This window comes from Plecotus auritus (genome assembly GCF_963455305.1).
Source record: "Plecotus auritus genome assembly, chromosome: 5".
In the NCBI taxonomy this organism is placed as follows: domain Eukaryota; kingdom Metazoa; phylum Chordata; class Mammalia; order Chiroptera; family Vespertilionidae; genus Plecotus; species Plecotus auritus.
In genome coordinates, this window is record NC_137776.1 from 35,689,727 (window position 1) to 35,707,346 (window position 17,620).

General features: G+C 47.0%; 1 protein-coding gene across 12 annotated transcripts in view; it reads left to right on the plus strand.

The window, feature by feature from the left end:
* Positions 1-17,620, plus strand: part of AGAP1 (ArfGAP with GTPase domain, ankyrin repeat and PH domain 1) — a 418,249-nt gene that overhangs the window by 301,824 nt on the left and 98,805 nt on the right. For 7 of the 12 annotated variants that reach the window (XM_080670319.1, XM_080670320.1, XM_080670321.1 and 4 more), the window contains one exon: positions 2,083-2,241. The exons of the other annotated variants lie outside the window; for them this stretch is intronic. In XM_080670319.1, coding sequence (XP_080526445.1) covers positions 2,083-2,241 — 159 coding nt within the window. The remainder of the gene's footprint in view (positions 1-2,082; positions 2,242-17,620) is intronic. 12 annotated transcript variants of the gene reach the window in all.

The window sequence follows — 17,620 nt, forward strand, 5'->3', positions numbered from 1 at the left end:
GCCATGACTTTCCATTCGAGGAACAGGGTAGCCCTAGAGAGCTTAGAGAATAACGTGCTTTTAAATGTAGCATCTCCCTTCTGTGCTCAAAAGTGAAAACTCCCTGGGTGGTCGTATACAGGTCAGCCATTGCCAAATGCATCTAGATTTAAAAAACTGGAATTGGGGGCAGTGTTACCTGACCAGGTAATTAGTAACCTTCATTCAGGAACAGAAATGAAATTACCCATGAGCCTTTGCTGGGCGTGTGCGTGTGTGTGTGTGTGTGTGTGTGTGTGTGTGTGTGTGTGTGTAAAAATACGCATCAAAAACTCTGACATAAGATACTATAATTAGATTTTAAATCTGTATAGTTTTGAAAATATTCACATGCCTAGCCATTGTGGCTCAGTGGTTGAATGTCAGCCTATGAACCCGGAGGTCAGGGTTCGATTCCTGGTGAAGGCACGTGCCCGGATTGCAGGCTCGATCCCCAGTTTGGGCGATAGTCATGAAACATTGGGGGTAGTTGGTTTGACTGATGGATTTCTCGGGTCTGTAGAAATGCCTCAAAGTGTGCCTGCTGGCCTGTGACGGCTCCCCTGGGTGAGATGCTGCCTGGACCTCCCTGGGCCAGCACGGCTGCTTCCCTGCATCACGCACCCCTCTACGGACCACTGGTTTCCCTCAAATTTAAAACGTGTCTCTATGTGTTTACATTTATAGGCAAGTACCTGGTAGTGTGTCTCCAAACTGTATATTTAAGGCAGAAACTATTTCTTTCCCCTTACACTTTTCTATTTTCAGTTACACAGTTATATTTCTGTGTCATTACAGTGGCTTAGCAGTGGGTGACAGTCCAAGCCCAGGGGCCTGGCTTAGCAGTGGGTCCCGGCTTGTGTGTACCCTCTCATTGTTGTTTTCCCCAATTCTCTTCTCTACCTTTTCATTTAACTCTCATCCACCCTCAGAATGTTACCAGTGTCCTGATGCCTTGGTCTGCAAGGAATTTCGTGGAAATGGAAAGGGGCCTGGGTGCCCCTGGAGGGGTTTGGGAAGAGCCTCATCCCGAAATCAACTCTGATTAGTGGGTGTGGGCATCAGCACCCCCAAGGGGAAGAGAAGGCCCAAACCACACCCTTTCGTTCAGAAGGTTTTGTTGTTGTTTTTTCAAAACAATTTAAAACTTAATTGGTTCTAAAGTAAAACAGTTGGAGGATGGGTGGTGGGCACACAGTGCAATATCCAGATCTTGTATCATAGAAATGTACACTTGAAACCTATATGATCCTGTTAACCAATGTCACCCCAATAAATCTAATAAAAATATTTTTTAAAATAAAACAATTGGAGGAAAGTTTTTAAAAAGAAACCTAATCCCTTTGAAGCTCTGCACATAGAGCTAACAAGCTCACTAGCAGCAAGGTGTGGTCGGCTGAGTGGTAGAGAAAGGCATGGAGCCTAAAATTAGTGCGACCGGAAAGTAATTCATTTTGAAGTTGGGCAGCTAATGCAAATCCCTACGTTACAATGGATTCTTTTTCATCACCCTCCATGTGCACCGTGGAGCGGCTAAGGTTGTTTTTCCTCTGACTCGTCTTTTCAAGGTCAAGGGTAAACTTGCCTGGTTTCCTTGCATATGTATCCAGGAACTTTGATTTGTGTTGATTGCCAAGTATATCTTCACTGTGGACACAATTCTCTGGCACCAAAATTGACTCCCAGTTGGCGGTCATTTTCACATGGCAGCTCCTGTAGGGCCCTCCTTGCTGGCTTTTTCCTCAAGGGGGTCTCCTGTCTGCACCTTGGCTCCATCTAGAGACGGTTGTTGTGCCGGGTGTCTTCGTGTGGGATCATTTCGGGTGCAGTCATCGGAGGCATTAGCCCCTCACCATGCTTTGCCAAGCACCCAAGACTCCCTGCACCCTCTCATTCCTCTCGAATATTGTTCTGTATGAAGCTTCCGCCTCCGCGTTAGCAGGACGACAGCTCTCTTGGTGCCAGGGCCCACTGTGCACAGGTGCGTAGGCCCCTTAGACTAACCGGAGCTGGCTTCTGGGGTCTGCCGTCCACAGAGTGTTCACCCGACTTGTTTATTCCTAGGGAATGTCACTAGTGCATCTGGGTCTCAGATGGCCAGCGGCATCAGCCTGGGCTCCTTCAACAGCCGACCGGACGGCATGCAGCAGCGGTCCTACTCTGTCTCCAGTGCCGACCAGTGGAGTGAGGCTACGGTCATTGCAAACTCGGCCATCAGCAGTGGTAAGAGAGGACGCGGCCCCACGGACCCGCGGCCACCTCATGGTCCTCGGTTGTAGGCCAGGGGCTGGACTCGGCACCCTGAGCTCTCCGCACTCCACTCTGCGGCGGCACGTGGGGCAACGTGTCGGTCCTGCACATCTAGTCTTCCTTGATGGGCTGCGTTGCCCATGTCAGCTCATTTGTTCCTCTTTGATTCAGGGAGGTGTAGCTGTTCATATCCACTTGACAGATTGGGAAACTGAGGCCGCTGGCAGACAGGGCAAGCAGCTTACTGAGGCTCACGTGACAGCAGAGCTGAGAGATAACGGCAGACTTCATGCCCTGGATCTCACTTTCTGCACTCGGCTCCCTCCATCAGTGCTCCTTTTGTGTTTTTTTATGGGGGTTCCATCAAAGGAAAATGCATGGTTCATTCTCCAATATTCCCAGTATATCCTGGAAATTTTGGAGGGTCTCCCCCTTTTCTGTGGGCCCAGCTATTTGGGAAACACTGCCCTGATGTGCGTGCACCAGTCGAGTCCTGCAGCGTCGGGCTGCTGGCTTCCTGCATCCGCTCTGCCTGTGGCGTTTTGCCTGTGGCCTGTTCACTGGTGTTTAAGGAATTCCCACCGTTGTATGTCATTTATCAGACAGAGCTTTTGAGTAATTTTAGCATAATTTGTTCTAATTAAAAGATTCAGCGTCAGGTCTTCCCTGTAGACCACCAGCTGCTGCTGCAGGTAAACACCATCCATATTCTGGGGACTCCACACCAGGCCTTAAAGGAAGACGTCCCTGGACCCAGCAAGGAGGACACGGCGAGTCCCTAAAGGCCGATCCCGGGAGGCTGAGGCATGGAGGGCCTGGATGGGCTGTGGCTTGGTGTTGGAGTGGAGCATCCCTGAGCCAGCACCCAGCTCAGGTGCTGCCGGAGAGGACAGGGGTCGCCTTCACCCTGCGAAGGGACTCTTCCAGGCTCTCTGCTTTCGTGTGAAATCATGACTGTCCCTTGAGAGCCCTGATGCAGAGGATCCTCCACATTGTAAATTACTCCTTGTGATGCCCAGCCATCACCTGCCTGAGCAGCCTGGGTCCTTCCTGTGACACACATCTGTGCCACTGTCGTTGCCCCACCTGCCGCCCAGGAGGCCTCGGGGGACCCCTCACCTCCGTGAGCCTCTGCATTCACACCTGCTACCTGGGGGTCCTTCCTCCCTTTGCGTAGTTGCGAGGTGCACAGCACAACACCTGTTTGCGCCTTCCGTACTGAGCATCTTCTATTGTTATAGGTGTTACTTATCTTAAAAGGAGCAGGCAATTCACGTATTTAATTATTGAATTATCAGATACTTTGAAAATGCATTGATTTTTCATTTAGTGTTAGTATTACTAGCTGATTGGGGTTACTCTGTCGCCACCTTCTGTGGAGGTGGCTTCTACCTTGGAGGGTGGGAGGAACTCTAAATCCACGTCCCCGTCCCCCCCCCCCCCCCCGGCCCTGCCTTCTAGTCACCAACACTGCCTGGTTGTAGAGGGACAGTTTTAGGTTCTGCCCCCTAGATACTGTGGGAGTCACAGAAAAAATCCAGAAGTACCACAGAAGTCTTATTCTTATAGTTATTCCCCATTGGGAAGAAGGGGGGTTAGAAAAACAAATTTCTAAAAAAGGGCATCACCCCCAATCTCTGTCTTCCCTACATTCAGAATATTTTTTAGAAAAGGTGTTGGAAGCAGCACATTAATCTAAAATCCAATCTATTTGGGCTTTCGCACAGTTCTTTCCTGGACAAAGGCTCACTGGCTTGCGTTCCTCTCCATTGTAGTTCTGCGCCTGGCTGCACCTGTGTGCCATGGGCAGTGCCACCAAATCCTGAAAAGATGCTATTTCCTGACCTTGGTGTGGTTGGAAGTTTCTTCCCACAGAAGATGCTCGCACACATATTTATAAAACACCTGTAGGAGAGCAAGGTCACCTGGATAAGAATGCTGTTTTTAATTTGCAGAGTGATCTCTTATATATTAGTGTCCTGGGGTCACCTTTCTTAATTCATGTAGTATGTTTGCTAAAGACTAGTTAGGCTCCCCAATGTTAGAGAGCAAGGAGATAAGAAACCCAAGTCTGTGCCTGGTACCAGCCTGCTGTGGGATGTGGATGGAGAACTTGAGAGAAAGCCTGTTGAAATGGTGCCGGTAGAGTTAATCAATGAAAACTACCCAAAGAGCATCAAACTTGAGCGATGCTTCAAGAACCAGGCGGGCTTTTTTGTGCAAAGCCACAGGAGGAAGTTATTATAAGCACTGAGGCAATTTGGACAAAGACTTGGAGTGGGGGCCCCAGGAGGTGGGAGAATCGAGGAGCTGCAGTAAAATGAGAGTGAGCCGGACAACAGCAGGAGAGACGAGAGGAGAGGGGTGAGCAATGAGAGCCCCAAACATCGTCTTTTAACACTGACAGCTGACATTTTAAATAGCAAAATCCAGTAATACCACAGTAGTAGTAATAGTAGGAGCTAATGTTGATTGAGGACTTCCTGTGGATTATGTCATTTGATCCTCAGGGAGTAGACACTGTTGTAGGCTCGTTTTACTGGTGGGTAGATAGGTATGTAAGACTTTAGTATCTCTTGTCCAAAGTCACACCCTCATAAGGGCAGGGATGCAATTCCGGTGGCCTCTTTCCAGACCTTAGCTCCAAGTCTCTTTCCAGACCTTAGCTCCAAGTCTAGGAGCAACTCACCATGTGCTTCCTAGACAGGCGGCAGCAGCGCCCCCTGGGGGACAGGCTGGAAATGCAGGTTCTTAGGTCCAATCCAGACCCACTGAATTTAAAATGGATTGGCTCTCTGACCGGTGTGGAAACAAGCCCTCCATGCACTGATGCTGCCTGCTAAGGTTTGAGAACCACCCTCTCAATCAGGGGTGGGGAACCTTTCTTCTGCCAGGGGCCATTTGGATATTTATAACATCATTTGTGGGCCATACAAAATTATCAACTTAAAAATTAGCCTGCTTATTTGGTCAAACAATTAATTAACTCACTCCTAGTGCCTTAGCAGGGCCAGACCAAATGATTTTGTGAGCCTTATATGGCATGCAGGCCGGACATTCCCCACCCCTGCTCTAAATCCTGCTTTTCAATTGGTCATAGACCAGGTGTTATCTGGCAGCCCCTGGAAGTTGGCTAGAAAAGCAGGGTCCCAGGCTCCCCCAAGATTTACTGATCGGAACTGCATGTCACCAAGCCCCATGGGTGATTCCGGGACACCTGGGGGTTGAGAAGCCCTGTCTGCCTGCCATGAGGGTACTTATCGTCCTGGTGGCACCATCCCGGCCTTTATAAGTTGCCAAGGGCCAGACCTGAGCCATTGTTAATGAATGTCCAGGCACAGGATCTGACGAAAGACTTCAAGAAAACGCATTTATGAATGGACTGCAAGACCTCAACTCAGGCACCAACATTCCCTCCCGTGCTTGGAAAATAGTCACAAAAGACATAAGCAGGACAGAGAGCTTTCTGCCACGCTCGTCCTTTGTACATGGCAGTTGATACAAACCCCCACCCTCTCTCTCTTTATTTTTTTAAAATCGTTTTTATCTTCTTCCCCTGAGTCTTCAGTTTGGATGTTGGAGTCATAAAAAGCCTACACTGTGCTAGCAGCAGGGACAGGAGAAGCTAAGCAGCTTTTGAATTCAAATGCCCATGAATCAGTGAATATGCTTTTATTGTAAAACATCATAATAATAACAACATTGGGATGCCATTTTTCTCTGCCCCGTGGTCCACACTGAATTAAGACTTTGGCTCCAGAGAACTTTGCCAAGTCTTCCCCACTCAGGCACAGGTACCCCGGGGGTCTGTCTTGTAAGCAGCTGTGAGCAACTCCTAATGAGGGAGATCACTTTGTAGTGCGCAAAGCACAGAAGAGGAGGCTCTGGGTAAATGAAGGGGGGAAGAAAGGAAGAATCGGTTCTGTGCGCCAGCGTGCCCCACTGCTTTATGACTATTGCTGTTGTGAGGCTTTGCATTTAAGTACCTGAGGTTTAAAATTAAATGTCTAATGTAATTTGGCATTGCTAACATGAGACCCGCACCTGCCCTCCGAGAAAACCCAGACAGCTCCGTTCAGGGTTTCAAATAGGCGTCTGCGGGCTCGCAGGCAGCGCAGAAGACGGGGTCCCCCCTCAACCGAGCGCCGCGTGCTGCTCGGCGTAATTTTTTAAATGCAGAAACATATTCATCTTGGGCTTCTGCATTGAAAAAGGCTGTTCCCATAGTCCATGAAAAATTAATTTTTTTACATTTTTCCTCACTCTCCTAAGTGTTTGACAGAAGTAATTTTTGCAGCGAGAGGGAATAAAAACTGGTGGCTGTAAATTCCTGTCCTGGAACCCCTTGTGCAGATTCTTTATGGACCCAGAATTGATCTACATGTCAGAGCCTGTTGTGGTTCAAACTGTTTATCACCGTAATGGCCGGAGTGCGCCCGGGAACACCAACTTATAATCCCGGGTGAAAGAAATCGGTGTTTGCAGTCAATGAGGGGCAGCTGAGCTTTATTGATAGGTTCAGAGCAATTATCTCTGCAGCAGCTATTGGCTGAGGGTTTTCTTGAATCTTATTGGGAGCGTGTGATTTTTTTTTTTTTTTTTTGATTAATCACTTTTTCTATAGGTAATTTTCTCTAGAAGCACTAGCCCAGTGTTAGCTTAGCTGTGTGTAGCAGGGGACCCTTGGGGTCATCTGTAGCACACCTAGTTGTTATAGCTCACTCCAAGGCAGAACGCTGGTTAGATGCATCACACCTGCGCTGCAGCCCCAGCCCGCGCAGGGACTCTGAGTGCCAGCCTTGGCCCCAGGGCCTTAACTGTTGCTGTTGCCGTGGCAGCCAGGCTTCCCCGCCTCTTGACTGGCAGGTTGTTCTGCTGGCCCCACCCCTCTGCCGATTGCTTCATTCCAACTGTTCATCTTCCACACTGACTGGCCATCACCGCCAATATATCGCATTGCTTCAAGTGACTCGCACGCAGCCCGCCTCCACCTGGCCCTCATCCAGCCTTGTCAGCATCAAGTATAAAACCATATCCATCTCCCTTCTCTCCGGGAAGATGTGTGCGAGCTCACGCGCATTTCCTTCTGACCCTTTCATCTCGTGTCTTCCCGTCAGAATCTGTGGTTACCAGACAATGGTTTGTGACGCAGAAGCATTTGAGCTGTTGCTAACATAGCGACATATTTTTTCCCATTATGAGCATGCATTTGTGTGGCAGTTTTAATGACAGGCTAGAAACACAGGTTTCCGCTTTGGCACTCACTGTTGTTTCTCCCTCCCTGTGGAGCCAGCACGTGTTTCAGCTATGGGTCCCCAGGCTGCTGTCAGTTCATCAGTTTTTACTTTTACATTTGAGCACTTTTTTTTTCTCCTTGGATAGTATGCTGGCAATTTTAGTATGTGACCAGCAGGTGGTGTTAGTGTGACACTTGCCAGGAGGCTTGCTATGTAGGAGGGAGGGTTTTAATGAGGGGAAAGAGGAACCCACCCACATGGACTGCCTTTGTTGTTATCTGCCTCTGTGGCAGGAGCTTGGCTTCTAACTCTCATTTCCCGAGAAGCATTATCCCTGTTGATCACTGAGGTAAGAGGCTGAGAAACTAAAGACCACACTCCTAATACGTAGTTAGAATTCAAACCCAGGTCTTTCTGATTCCAAAGTTTATCTTTTCCACTCTGCGATGTTTTAGAGAAGTGAATACTTAGCGTGAAAACATTGTATTTTAAAAATTTGATTACCTTTTTGTAGAGCTTGCTTTTTAAGGAACTATAATACAGACATTTGCCTCGTCTCGCTTATCCTGAACTTTTCCTTTATCACTGGTTCCTCCCAAATCTTGGCCGGCGTTCAGAGCCCACTCCCTGGGGTTTGTCATCAACCTTCCGCTTAGCTCAGTGTTAAAGGGCCCGTGGGCTCTCATCTCTCAGCGCTGGGCACTCCCTGTCTCAGCCGCAGCGTCTGTTCCCTCGCCAGCTAGTTGCCTAATTAAAGGGATGACCCCAGCCCCTTCTCTGCTCAGAGCCTGCTTTCCTTTCTCCGCATGCTGCCAAGGAGACAGCAGGAGCTTCCTGGGGTACCTGGCTGCAGGGGGTAGAAGGCATGTTTTTCTTCCTCCCAATCAGGCTTTGTACTTTGTACTTGGCCTCCTTAGTTCCTTCCTATCAGCTATTTCTAGCAGCAGGTGCTGACCAGGGGAACTGCTGCCCTCCACATCAGAACGGGGAGCCGTGCTTTTCATGCCTGAAGGCCAGCCATTCTCATTTCCCTGGCAGAAGTCTAGAAATCCTTTCAAACAGATGGTGGAGAAGGATACTGTTGCCAATTGCTGTAACACCTGGACCACATTGCTCAGCCCCTCTGGCCCTCAGTATCTTCATCTAGACCAGTGGCTAGATGCCCCTTCCACAGGACATTTGATGGTATCTGAGATGTTCTTGGATTATCACATCTGGGAGGGGAGGGGGCATGCTACTGGAATCCCATGGGAAGAAGCCAGAGAGGCTTTTAAATAATCGACAGAGTGCAGGATGGCGCCTCCCAGCAAAGAGTGATCGGCCCCAAATGCCAGCCGTGCCAAGGTCCCGAAGCCCTGATCCAGACGATGAAGGCTCCGGCTCTGTGGTCTTCTCCCCACTTCCCCAGACTTCCTTTTCTTCTTGCTTTCATGGAGACCTGGCTTACACTGTCCTCCTGCTCGTCTCCTACCCAATCAGAAGGGGTCGCCCTGCCCCCACTTTCTACCCTATTACCCTGTGTCGTCTTCTTGTCTGTCTTCACTGGAACCTCCTCAGAGGAATGGGCCGCGTGGTGACGGGTAGCGGGTGGGCTTGCAAAATGAGCTCCAAGGCCTCTACCCATCTTAAGTGATAAAATTCTTTGCATTTTTCAGGTTGAGCGTTTTTTATAATAGAATGCTTTGGTGGTGCTCCAGGATCTGTTTCCCAACATAGCTGGTGCCCCTGAGACAAAGCATGTGGATTGGGATGGATACAGCTTCCAGCACCCACAGGGGGCCATCACATGCATGTTGTGCATGTTTAAAATAATGACTAGAGTTTAAAACAGAGTTTCCTACCTTCGATTATCTCAACTCGTTTCAGAATCACCAGTAAAGCCACACTAAGTTCAGTAGGAATGATCTAATTAGGTGCATTTCCCAGCAGGTGTTTTATTTCATTTATTCCACAACTATTTGTGGACCACCTGCTGTGTGGCACCCGTGGCCCTGGCCCTGGCCGTGTTCCCAGTCTCTAGAGGGCAAGGAGGATAGACAGCCCGTAAGCAAGTTGAAATGTAGGTTTCGTCCGGCGGAGAGAAGTGAAATGAGGATGAGCGCTGGCTCAGACACTCATGTTTGCATTCTGAAACCAAGGCTGGCCTGAAAGCGTGAATTACTAAGCATCTTCTCAGCTGAGACTGTAACACATGTGTAGCAGGCATGTTATCATGGGCAGTGGTGCCCATGTATACTTGGAAGTGGCCCCAGAGAAGACAGGCACTGTTGGGGCCATAAAATGCTGTAAGAGCTCAGAAAGCTAGAGGGCACGTGCTTCGCTCAGGGCTTCGACGTATGAATCAGATAATTACTTGAGAAAAGTCAATCATGCTGTCAGATCTTCTTCAATTTCTCCTCACTTCCTGTTACAGAATTTATAAATACAGGCAGAAAGGGAAAGGCCTAAAGGACTTAACATTTTTGGGTACCAGGAAGAAAGGAATAGAACCGTGGTCGGCAAACTGCGGCTCGCGAGCCACATGCGGCTCTTTGGCCCCTTGAGTGTGGCTCTTCCACAAAATACCACGGCCTGGGCGCGTCTGTTTTGAATAAGTGGCGTTAGAAGAAGTTCAAGTTTAAAAAATTTGGCTCTCAAAAGAAATTTCAATCATTGTACTGTTGATATTTGGCTCTGTTGACTAATGTGTTTGCCGACCACTGGTAGAAGTGAGGGTGGAGGAGGAGGGATTCTGGAAATGCAAGTAATTGAGAGAGAGAGAGAAAGAGAGAGAGAATGGATGGATGGATACAGCTGACAGACAGCTTTGTAGTGGTTGGTCAGAGTTTTCCTCAAACGCTCTGTGCATTTTCTCTGTTAGTGTCTATATATTACCTTGGTTTTACATCCTTAAACTTCTTCCCATATATATCTTTCATTACATCTTTGCTTTACTATCTGACAGATAAGATTATTAACAAAAAGCGGTATTAATATTAATTATACAATGGTACTAAAATTTTTATATCATGGAGAAACAGATGGTTATTTTAAATGACTTAAAATTTTACTCTTTTATATGAAGAAACAGTTAAACATATTTAGTTATAAATGCTATTTTAATTGCGACATTATTTCTGCCGTGGGACTTTAAAATCTTATTACAGTGGCATGGCAGTGTTTCCATGTATATTTCAGTGTCTCTTAACATGTGCAAGTATTTACAAGAAAACAATTACATCTAAAACACAGTTTGGGGGCTTAATATTATTGATAAGTATGTCATACACTTCCCACACCGATCTTTCTATTTGGTGGTGGTTCAAAAATTCAGGTCTAGCCCTGGCTGAGAGCTCAGTTAGTTAGAGTGTTGCCCCAATGCACCAAGGTTTGATCCCTGATTAGGGTACATACAGGAGTCAACCAACTAATGCATGAATATGTGGAACAACAAATCGATGCGCTCTCTCTCTCTCTCTCTCTCTCTCTCTCTATCTCTATCTCTCTCTTTCCCTCTCCCCCTCCCCCTTACTCTCACTCTTAAAAAAATCAATAAATTTAAAAACAAAAACAGAAGAATTCAGGTCTAATATGAGAGTTGCTCTCTGCAGCGTTTGACCACATTAACAGCCTTGTTGGTTATCTTTTCCAGTGGGCACTCTGTTTTTTCATCGTATTTGTCAATAAATCGTTCCTAGCTGGACTCTGAAATTATCACTGAAATAAGTATTACTACATTAGAAATATTTTCTATGTATGGTATAATTAGAAAACACAATTGCTGCCTGTATTTCACATTTTTAAGTTTAGTTGTCTGAGATTGGAAATGCCACTTTCGAACAGCTGTTGATCCTCTGTTCGTTTCACATCAAAAGTCACATTAATGCAAAAGGCAAAACAAGCATTTCCACTTTCCAAGCAGCACGTGGGCATCTTCTGACTGCTTTTCTTGGACATCACGTCTGGAAAGCCTGTGTCCAGAAGCAGGGCTCTCTGTCTCCGGGCAGGACGCCTTTATGGTGGGGTACAGAGGAAATTGAAGTCTGGGGGCACGCCAGGCCCCCATCAATCAGCGCCAGCCAGACACAGGTCAGGCCCCCAGATGAGATTTGTAAAGCTGCACATCCACCCAGGCCACACGCTCTGGAAAAATTACCATCACGTGAGACCATCTAAAGCAGCCAAGGTCCGGGTTATTACCCGAGCCAGCACCTGGCTCTCTCACACGCCTTTCCTCTGCGGGCTCCCACTGTACAGTGAACCCAAGTGCAATACAAGTTCCTGGATGATTATTGTTTTTTTAAAAAAGAATTTATGTGTTCTTTCAAACAATACTCCTTGTTTCCTTAAAACTGCATTAATTATGTTCTTTTTCATGTTTAAATTCTCTTTTCTAGAAGCATCAGTAATAAATGTACTGTGTAAAAGTGCTCCCAGCAAATGGATGTGACATCACCGTGTGGCTGGGACACAATATGACATTGGTGTCTGGTGTGTTAGGTCCACCTATTTAAGGCCTGCCTCTTCCTGCTAGCAAGGGGCTAACTTCCATTTCCCTTCCTTGATTTTTGCAATAACAACTTGGCATTTTTCCTTGATCATAAAACATTGTAATTTAGAAAAATTGAAAATGCAGAGAAGCTTTCTGCTAAAAACAAAACAAAAAACTCCAGCAGTAAAGTATTAGTCTGGGGGAATATATCCTTTTCAGTTTATCTGTCTGTGTTCTTATTTATTTCCAAAAATTGGATTATGTCATAACTGGCTTTAACTATTAACATGTTACGTTTCTGCTGTATCTAAAAACAGTTCAGAAATTTGGAAACAGCCTCTATGACCAGCATTAGGGGATTGGTTAAATAAATTTTGGTAAACTCCTACCAGGGGATAGCATGGAGCCAGGAAAAGGTTGCTTTCTATGTAATAACTTGGAAGGTGTTTATGTCAGTGCTAGGTGTCATTGTCCTACAAACCGGGTGCAACATCCCTCTCCTGTGAGCCCACCACAGGGCCTTGTCACGTGCTGTGCCGGGAACCTCTCACCGTACACATGAGGCCTTTATGGCCACAGCCCTCTCCGCTGCTTTCTCCTTACCACTTGTCACTTTCTAACCACCTGCAGAATTTACTCAGTGATTTTATTGTCTGTCATCTTCCCTGAGTAATCGTACAGTTTCTTAAGGGTGAGGACGCTGCCTAGTCCACATCTCTATTCGCACGGCCTAGAGCAGGGTCTGCCTCAGTGAGTGCCTGCCCTGCGGATGTCCCCTCTGGTTTTATAGAATGCTTCGGAGAGCTGACTGTCATTATTTACCACGTGCTGGCTTGGATTCAGCACTTTCTATACCTGGCCCGTACAACTTGGTGAGGTGGAACTATTGTCCTTTTACATGAGAAAACTGAGTCATAGAGAATTAGAATCACTTTCCCAAGGTCACGCAGCTGGCAAGGATCAGGGGTGTGACCTGCAGGTGGAAGCCCAAGCCGTGTGCGCCCACCTGCACAGGTGTCTCCATGTCACCATTCTGCCTTCTTCCTTCACCTGATTGCCTTGAATACCCCGAGTGTCCCAGGCTCTGGGTCTGCCCATGGGCATGCCCACTGAATTCCATTCTCGTGCCCCTTTTCCATAGTAAGCTCATAAGTACCATGCTCTTCTCATTAGTATCAGCATCTTTGCTCTTTCATTTTCCACTCATCCTCATCAAATAAGTGCCAAGTCTGTTTAGTTGCCCGAATGCACATGCCTCCTGGCAGGGCCGAGTTCACCGGCCAGACCGCACCTCCTGGCCTGCAGGGTGTCCCTGTCCCATAGACCACCGCTGTCCCAAGGTCAGAGGCACCTTCACCTGTGAGGAAGTCCTGAGATCTAGAATTGGAAAGGCACTTGGATTTCATGGAAGAAAATGGTGTATACCTATTTCTTCCTTTTGTGTGCCAGAGCCAGGGAATCAACGGGACCCTAAAAATATCCTGGAAGCTGCTCCCAGCAGCCCTTCCCTGCTTGGAATTGCGGAATGGGGTGTTTGCTGGAGTGTTTGCTGGGTGTTTGGCCTGTGTTACACCCCCGTGGGCCTGGAAAAGGGAGGAAGACCCTCTCCAGTCTCCTGCCCAGAGCACCTGGAAACCTCCCTTCTGGTGGGGACTCAAAGTCTCCTCCACCCCGGCCAGCGATGGGCTCCCAGGGACGGCAGGAGACAGCCAGCGTCCCGGCCTCCTGTGCTGAAGGACATCACAGGTGTGTGGGCAGGAGCTATTGGCCAGAGCATATTCAGGAGACAATTACGGATCATTGGAGAGCTTCTGCAAGCATGGGGAGAAGAGGAAATATTGTATTCCTGAAGATCGGGGTAGGCAGGGCCGGAGGAGACCCGCATCCTGGCTGGGGAGGTTGGTGAGCTGTCTTCCTTTTAACCTCCCTCCGGGGGACAAAAGGCACAGGCAGGAAGAATGGGAACCCGGGTCCTTTGATGAATAGCAAGCTACAGATCCACCTCTGGGCCGGGGCTGGCGCTCCCCCACTGACCCTTCCCTCAGCCACAGGGGACTGGGCTTCTGCTTAAGGAAAATGGGAAAAATGTCAGTTATTATGTTTGCGAACACAATCCTATCTTTCATTTTATTTTACAGCAATTTCCCCAAAGATCCACCACAGTATCCTATTGAACTATATTGACAAAATTGTAGCCGTGATAAAGAAAATGCTTTAAACTCAAAGCAAACCCATCGCAGGATCTCCACACACTTTCTTTTATCGTATTGTATTATTTTTGCCAGGACAAAGCCCAAATTCCAAGATAGTTGTAGAGCTAATATGATAAAACTATTGTGGTGCAAATGAAGCCAGATCCTTTTATGAGAGAATGTTCTAGAATTAATGCTGAATTAGTGGTTGCTTTTTGTCAGAAGTAAGTTTAATCTTAAACACCATCATTACACTTTGAATGGTTTCTCATTCAGATAAATGGAAAATACTAAATAAGAGCCATTCATTTGGCCAATATTATTAAGCTATTGGAAAAGGCTGCACTTTAAACAACACTTCAGAAACGAACCGATATTTTTTCTGTGGTTTTGAATGAAGATATTATTTGTGGGGTTGTTGGTGGAGACAGTTATCCCAGTATAATATTTGACAGATTTTGGTCTGAGTTAAAATTATGTGTCATGTTACAAAGTTTCCAGCATTTACTGGTCCCAGGCGTGTTTTCGATTTGAGACTGACAGGAGGCTGTCATGAGATTCGATAGCATGAAACACTTGGGGGCAGGTTTTCAGATCAGCGTTTCTGTTTTTGTGAAACCTCTCACTGGCCTAGAGCTGAGCAGTCGTGGTGATTAGATTTCCTTTGAACTGTGTTCTTCTTGTCACTTTTGGAAATGACTGCAGCGTGGGGTTAAGATGTGGTGCCCATATGATAATCATTAAACCAGGAACAGACATAAACTGGGATTGTCCCAGGCGGAGCCGGATGGGCCCTCCCCTCGTTCAGGTGGTTCCTCTAAGTACCTTAGATGAGCCTTTGTTTCTCCCGGGTGCCACCCACCGGAGTCCCTCGTGTATGCCGGAAAAATCAACAGTGTCCCTGTATCTTAGGTGACAGGGCTCTTCACGTGTCTCCCACCACGCCAGCCTGCCATCCATCAGAGCTTAGAGCTCACCAAGTGTGGGAAACTGTCCGGCTCCAGCCGAGGAGGAGAAATCTTAACTAGATTTGGGGTGGAAACAGAACAGTCCACTGTGATCTATTCACTTGCCATCTGATTTGGGGAACCTTCTGTCATCCTACCTGCTACATACTTGTGACCTTGTAAATACTGGGTATCCCAAAAAATGTATACGCACTTTGAATCATAAATTCCAATGGGTTACATCTGAAAAGAAAGATCCATTGAGCTATCAGCTCTGAGAGGTGTACGCATTCTTGGGGACACCCTATATTTTAAATACACTGTTTTAATAGTATCATCATCTTCCATTGACAGCCACACCAGGTTGATTTCAATATTCAAGGAGCAGGTGACCTTCATGTCTCAGCTTCTTCACACCAGTGAGCGTCTGCAGTGGAGCTTGCCAGCCACAAGTTAGGGACATGAGTGGGTTAATGATGTCCAGTTTTCAGGCAGGGGAAGTGAGAGTGTAACCCTAGCCCTGGAATCTACATAAAACATGTAGCACAGTCATTAGTCATTAGCAGCAGGTTAACAAAATTTTAGGAAAGAGAAATTTTCTCTTTTCAGGGGCTGTTGAAGAAGTCATCTCACACTTAAAAAAAAAATCGTAGAACAATTACCCTCAAATTTAAAGGTGGGGGCTTTCCCCCTATATTTTCATCCAAAATGTTTATTTTGTTAAAGGATTATACAGGTATTAAACAGGTACCGAAGGCAGTTCATGATGCAAATTTAGGTCAATATATTTTGAATGCCTCTTATATCCACACCTCAATCTGTAGCCTTACATGTGACTATAGACTTACAATTGGATTCATCTGTTAGGTTTTTGCACTGTTACTTGCATCTGGTTTTTAAACCCATAATGCCTTTCTGCTGTATTTGCTGCTATTTCCCCAGCCCTCAAGAGAGCGCCTCCCACAGGCAGCACTGGGTAGTTATTTGTCCAGTCAGTAAATACCTGGTGTCTCGGCGTTCCCTCACACACACGCACACGCTCCCGCCACGTGTAGTCAAGGTCACACTCCAAAGTGATGGGCTTCCTCCCCTGTGGTCCTGAGTGGTTGCCCTAGTTGAGTTCCAGGGCTCTCTGTGTGAGACAGCTCTGGATGGACTCCCAGTGGGACCCAGCCCTTCGCAGCGTCCCCGTGGGCTGGGTGGCTCAAGGAGCGAGGGCGTCCGGCCCAGCAACCTCCAGCCCCTTGACTGGGGTATTGTTCAGGCCCAGGTGTGGCGGAAAGGAATGGGGTTTCTGAGACGTGCGGAACCTCTCTTTCAAGTGGCCAGGCCTTCCGTTTGAGGCACCTGATACCTCGGTGCTGTCACTCACTGCTCTGGCTGTGGCGTGCCACCCACCGTCAATAAAGGCTTGGGAACCACAGGGACCCCTTTCATTAGTCAAACCACCTGTCCCATGGTTTAGGAGAAGGTCATGAAATTACATAGATAGAACAAGAACTTTTTTCAAGTATTATTTTAAATGTTCACGAGATATTATTTTTATGACTTTGCAAATAGCCTTTGATTTCATTTTAAAAAAAAAAACACACACACAAAAAAAACACACCGTTGACTTCCAACATAGCAAAAGATTACACATGATGCCTGAGGGAACTGGAGATCTTTTTTAGAAGGAGATGTAATTTATCATTTTCCGATGGTAATCATGTATTCTCCAAAGTGCCCAAAACTGTGAGGATTATTGTTAATACAGACTTTTTTAAGCTGGTATTTACATAATATTTTAAACCTCTAGGTCTTAAAGATACACTTGTGCATATACTAGGTGTTTGTTTCCTCCAGCGTTCAAAGCTCTACCCAAATTCATGTTCTTTTCTTTGTGCTTCAGTCTGTCTCGGAGCTTCCTTTACTGAAGGACCTTTTTACTGAGCACCTGTTCTTGGTGCTTGGTGCCTGCTGGACATGGCACACAGAATAAATTAAAAATCAGAGAGGCACCATCCCTCAGGGAAACACCCCAGAACCACATCACAGCACTCAGAGGGCTCGGTGTGTGTGGAGCTAAGAAGAGGGGCAGCCTCCTTGACGCAGGGTCCGGCCGAGCATCACAGTGCAGGTCGCCGGGCCCGAACCTTGTCGCCACTGAGGGGACCTGTGAGTTGCCTGTCATCTTATGCCGTTTGTGCCGCTTCAATCACAGCACCTCTGAATCGCCCAAGATCCTCTTTAGTAGTTAAACTTTTTTCCTTAAAGTTATAATCTTCTGTATCAATAATGTGCATTTTTGTGTTTTAGTTCTGAGCTGTTTAACTTTCTAGAGGATTATTATTCTAAAAAACACAGCCACCCTTTGCTTTTGTGTTTTCATGGTTTTCAGCATGGAGGGGGTTAAAGCCTGCAGTGACCCGCCACTCTCACCCTATTTCCCCTCTGCCCTCTGTGGTTCGTTTTGGTCCCCAGCACTTACCATTTCTCCAGTGTGTGTAGGTGTGTGATTGAGGG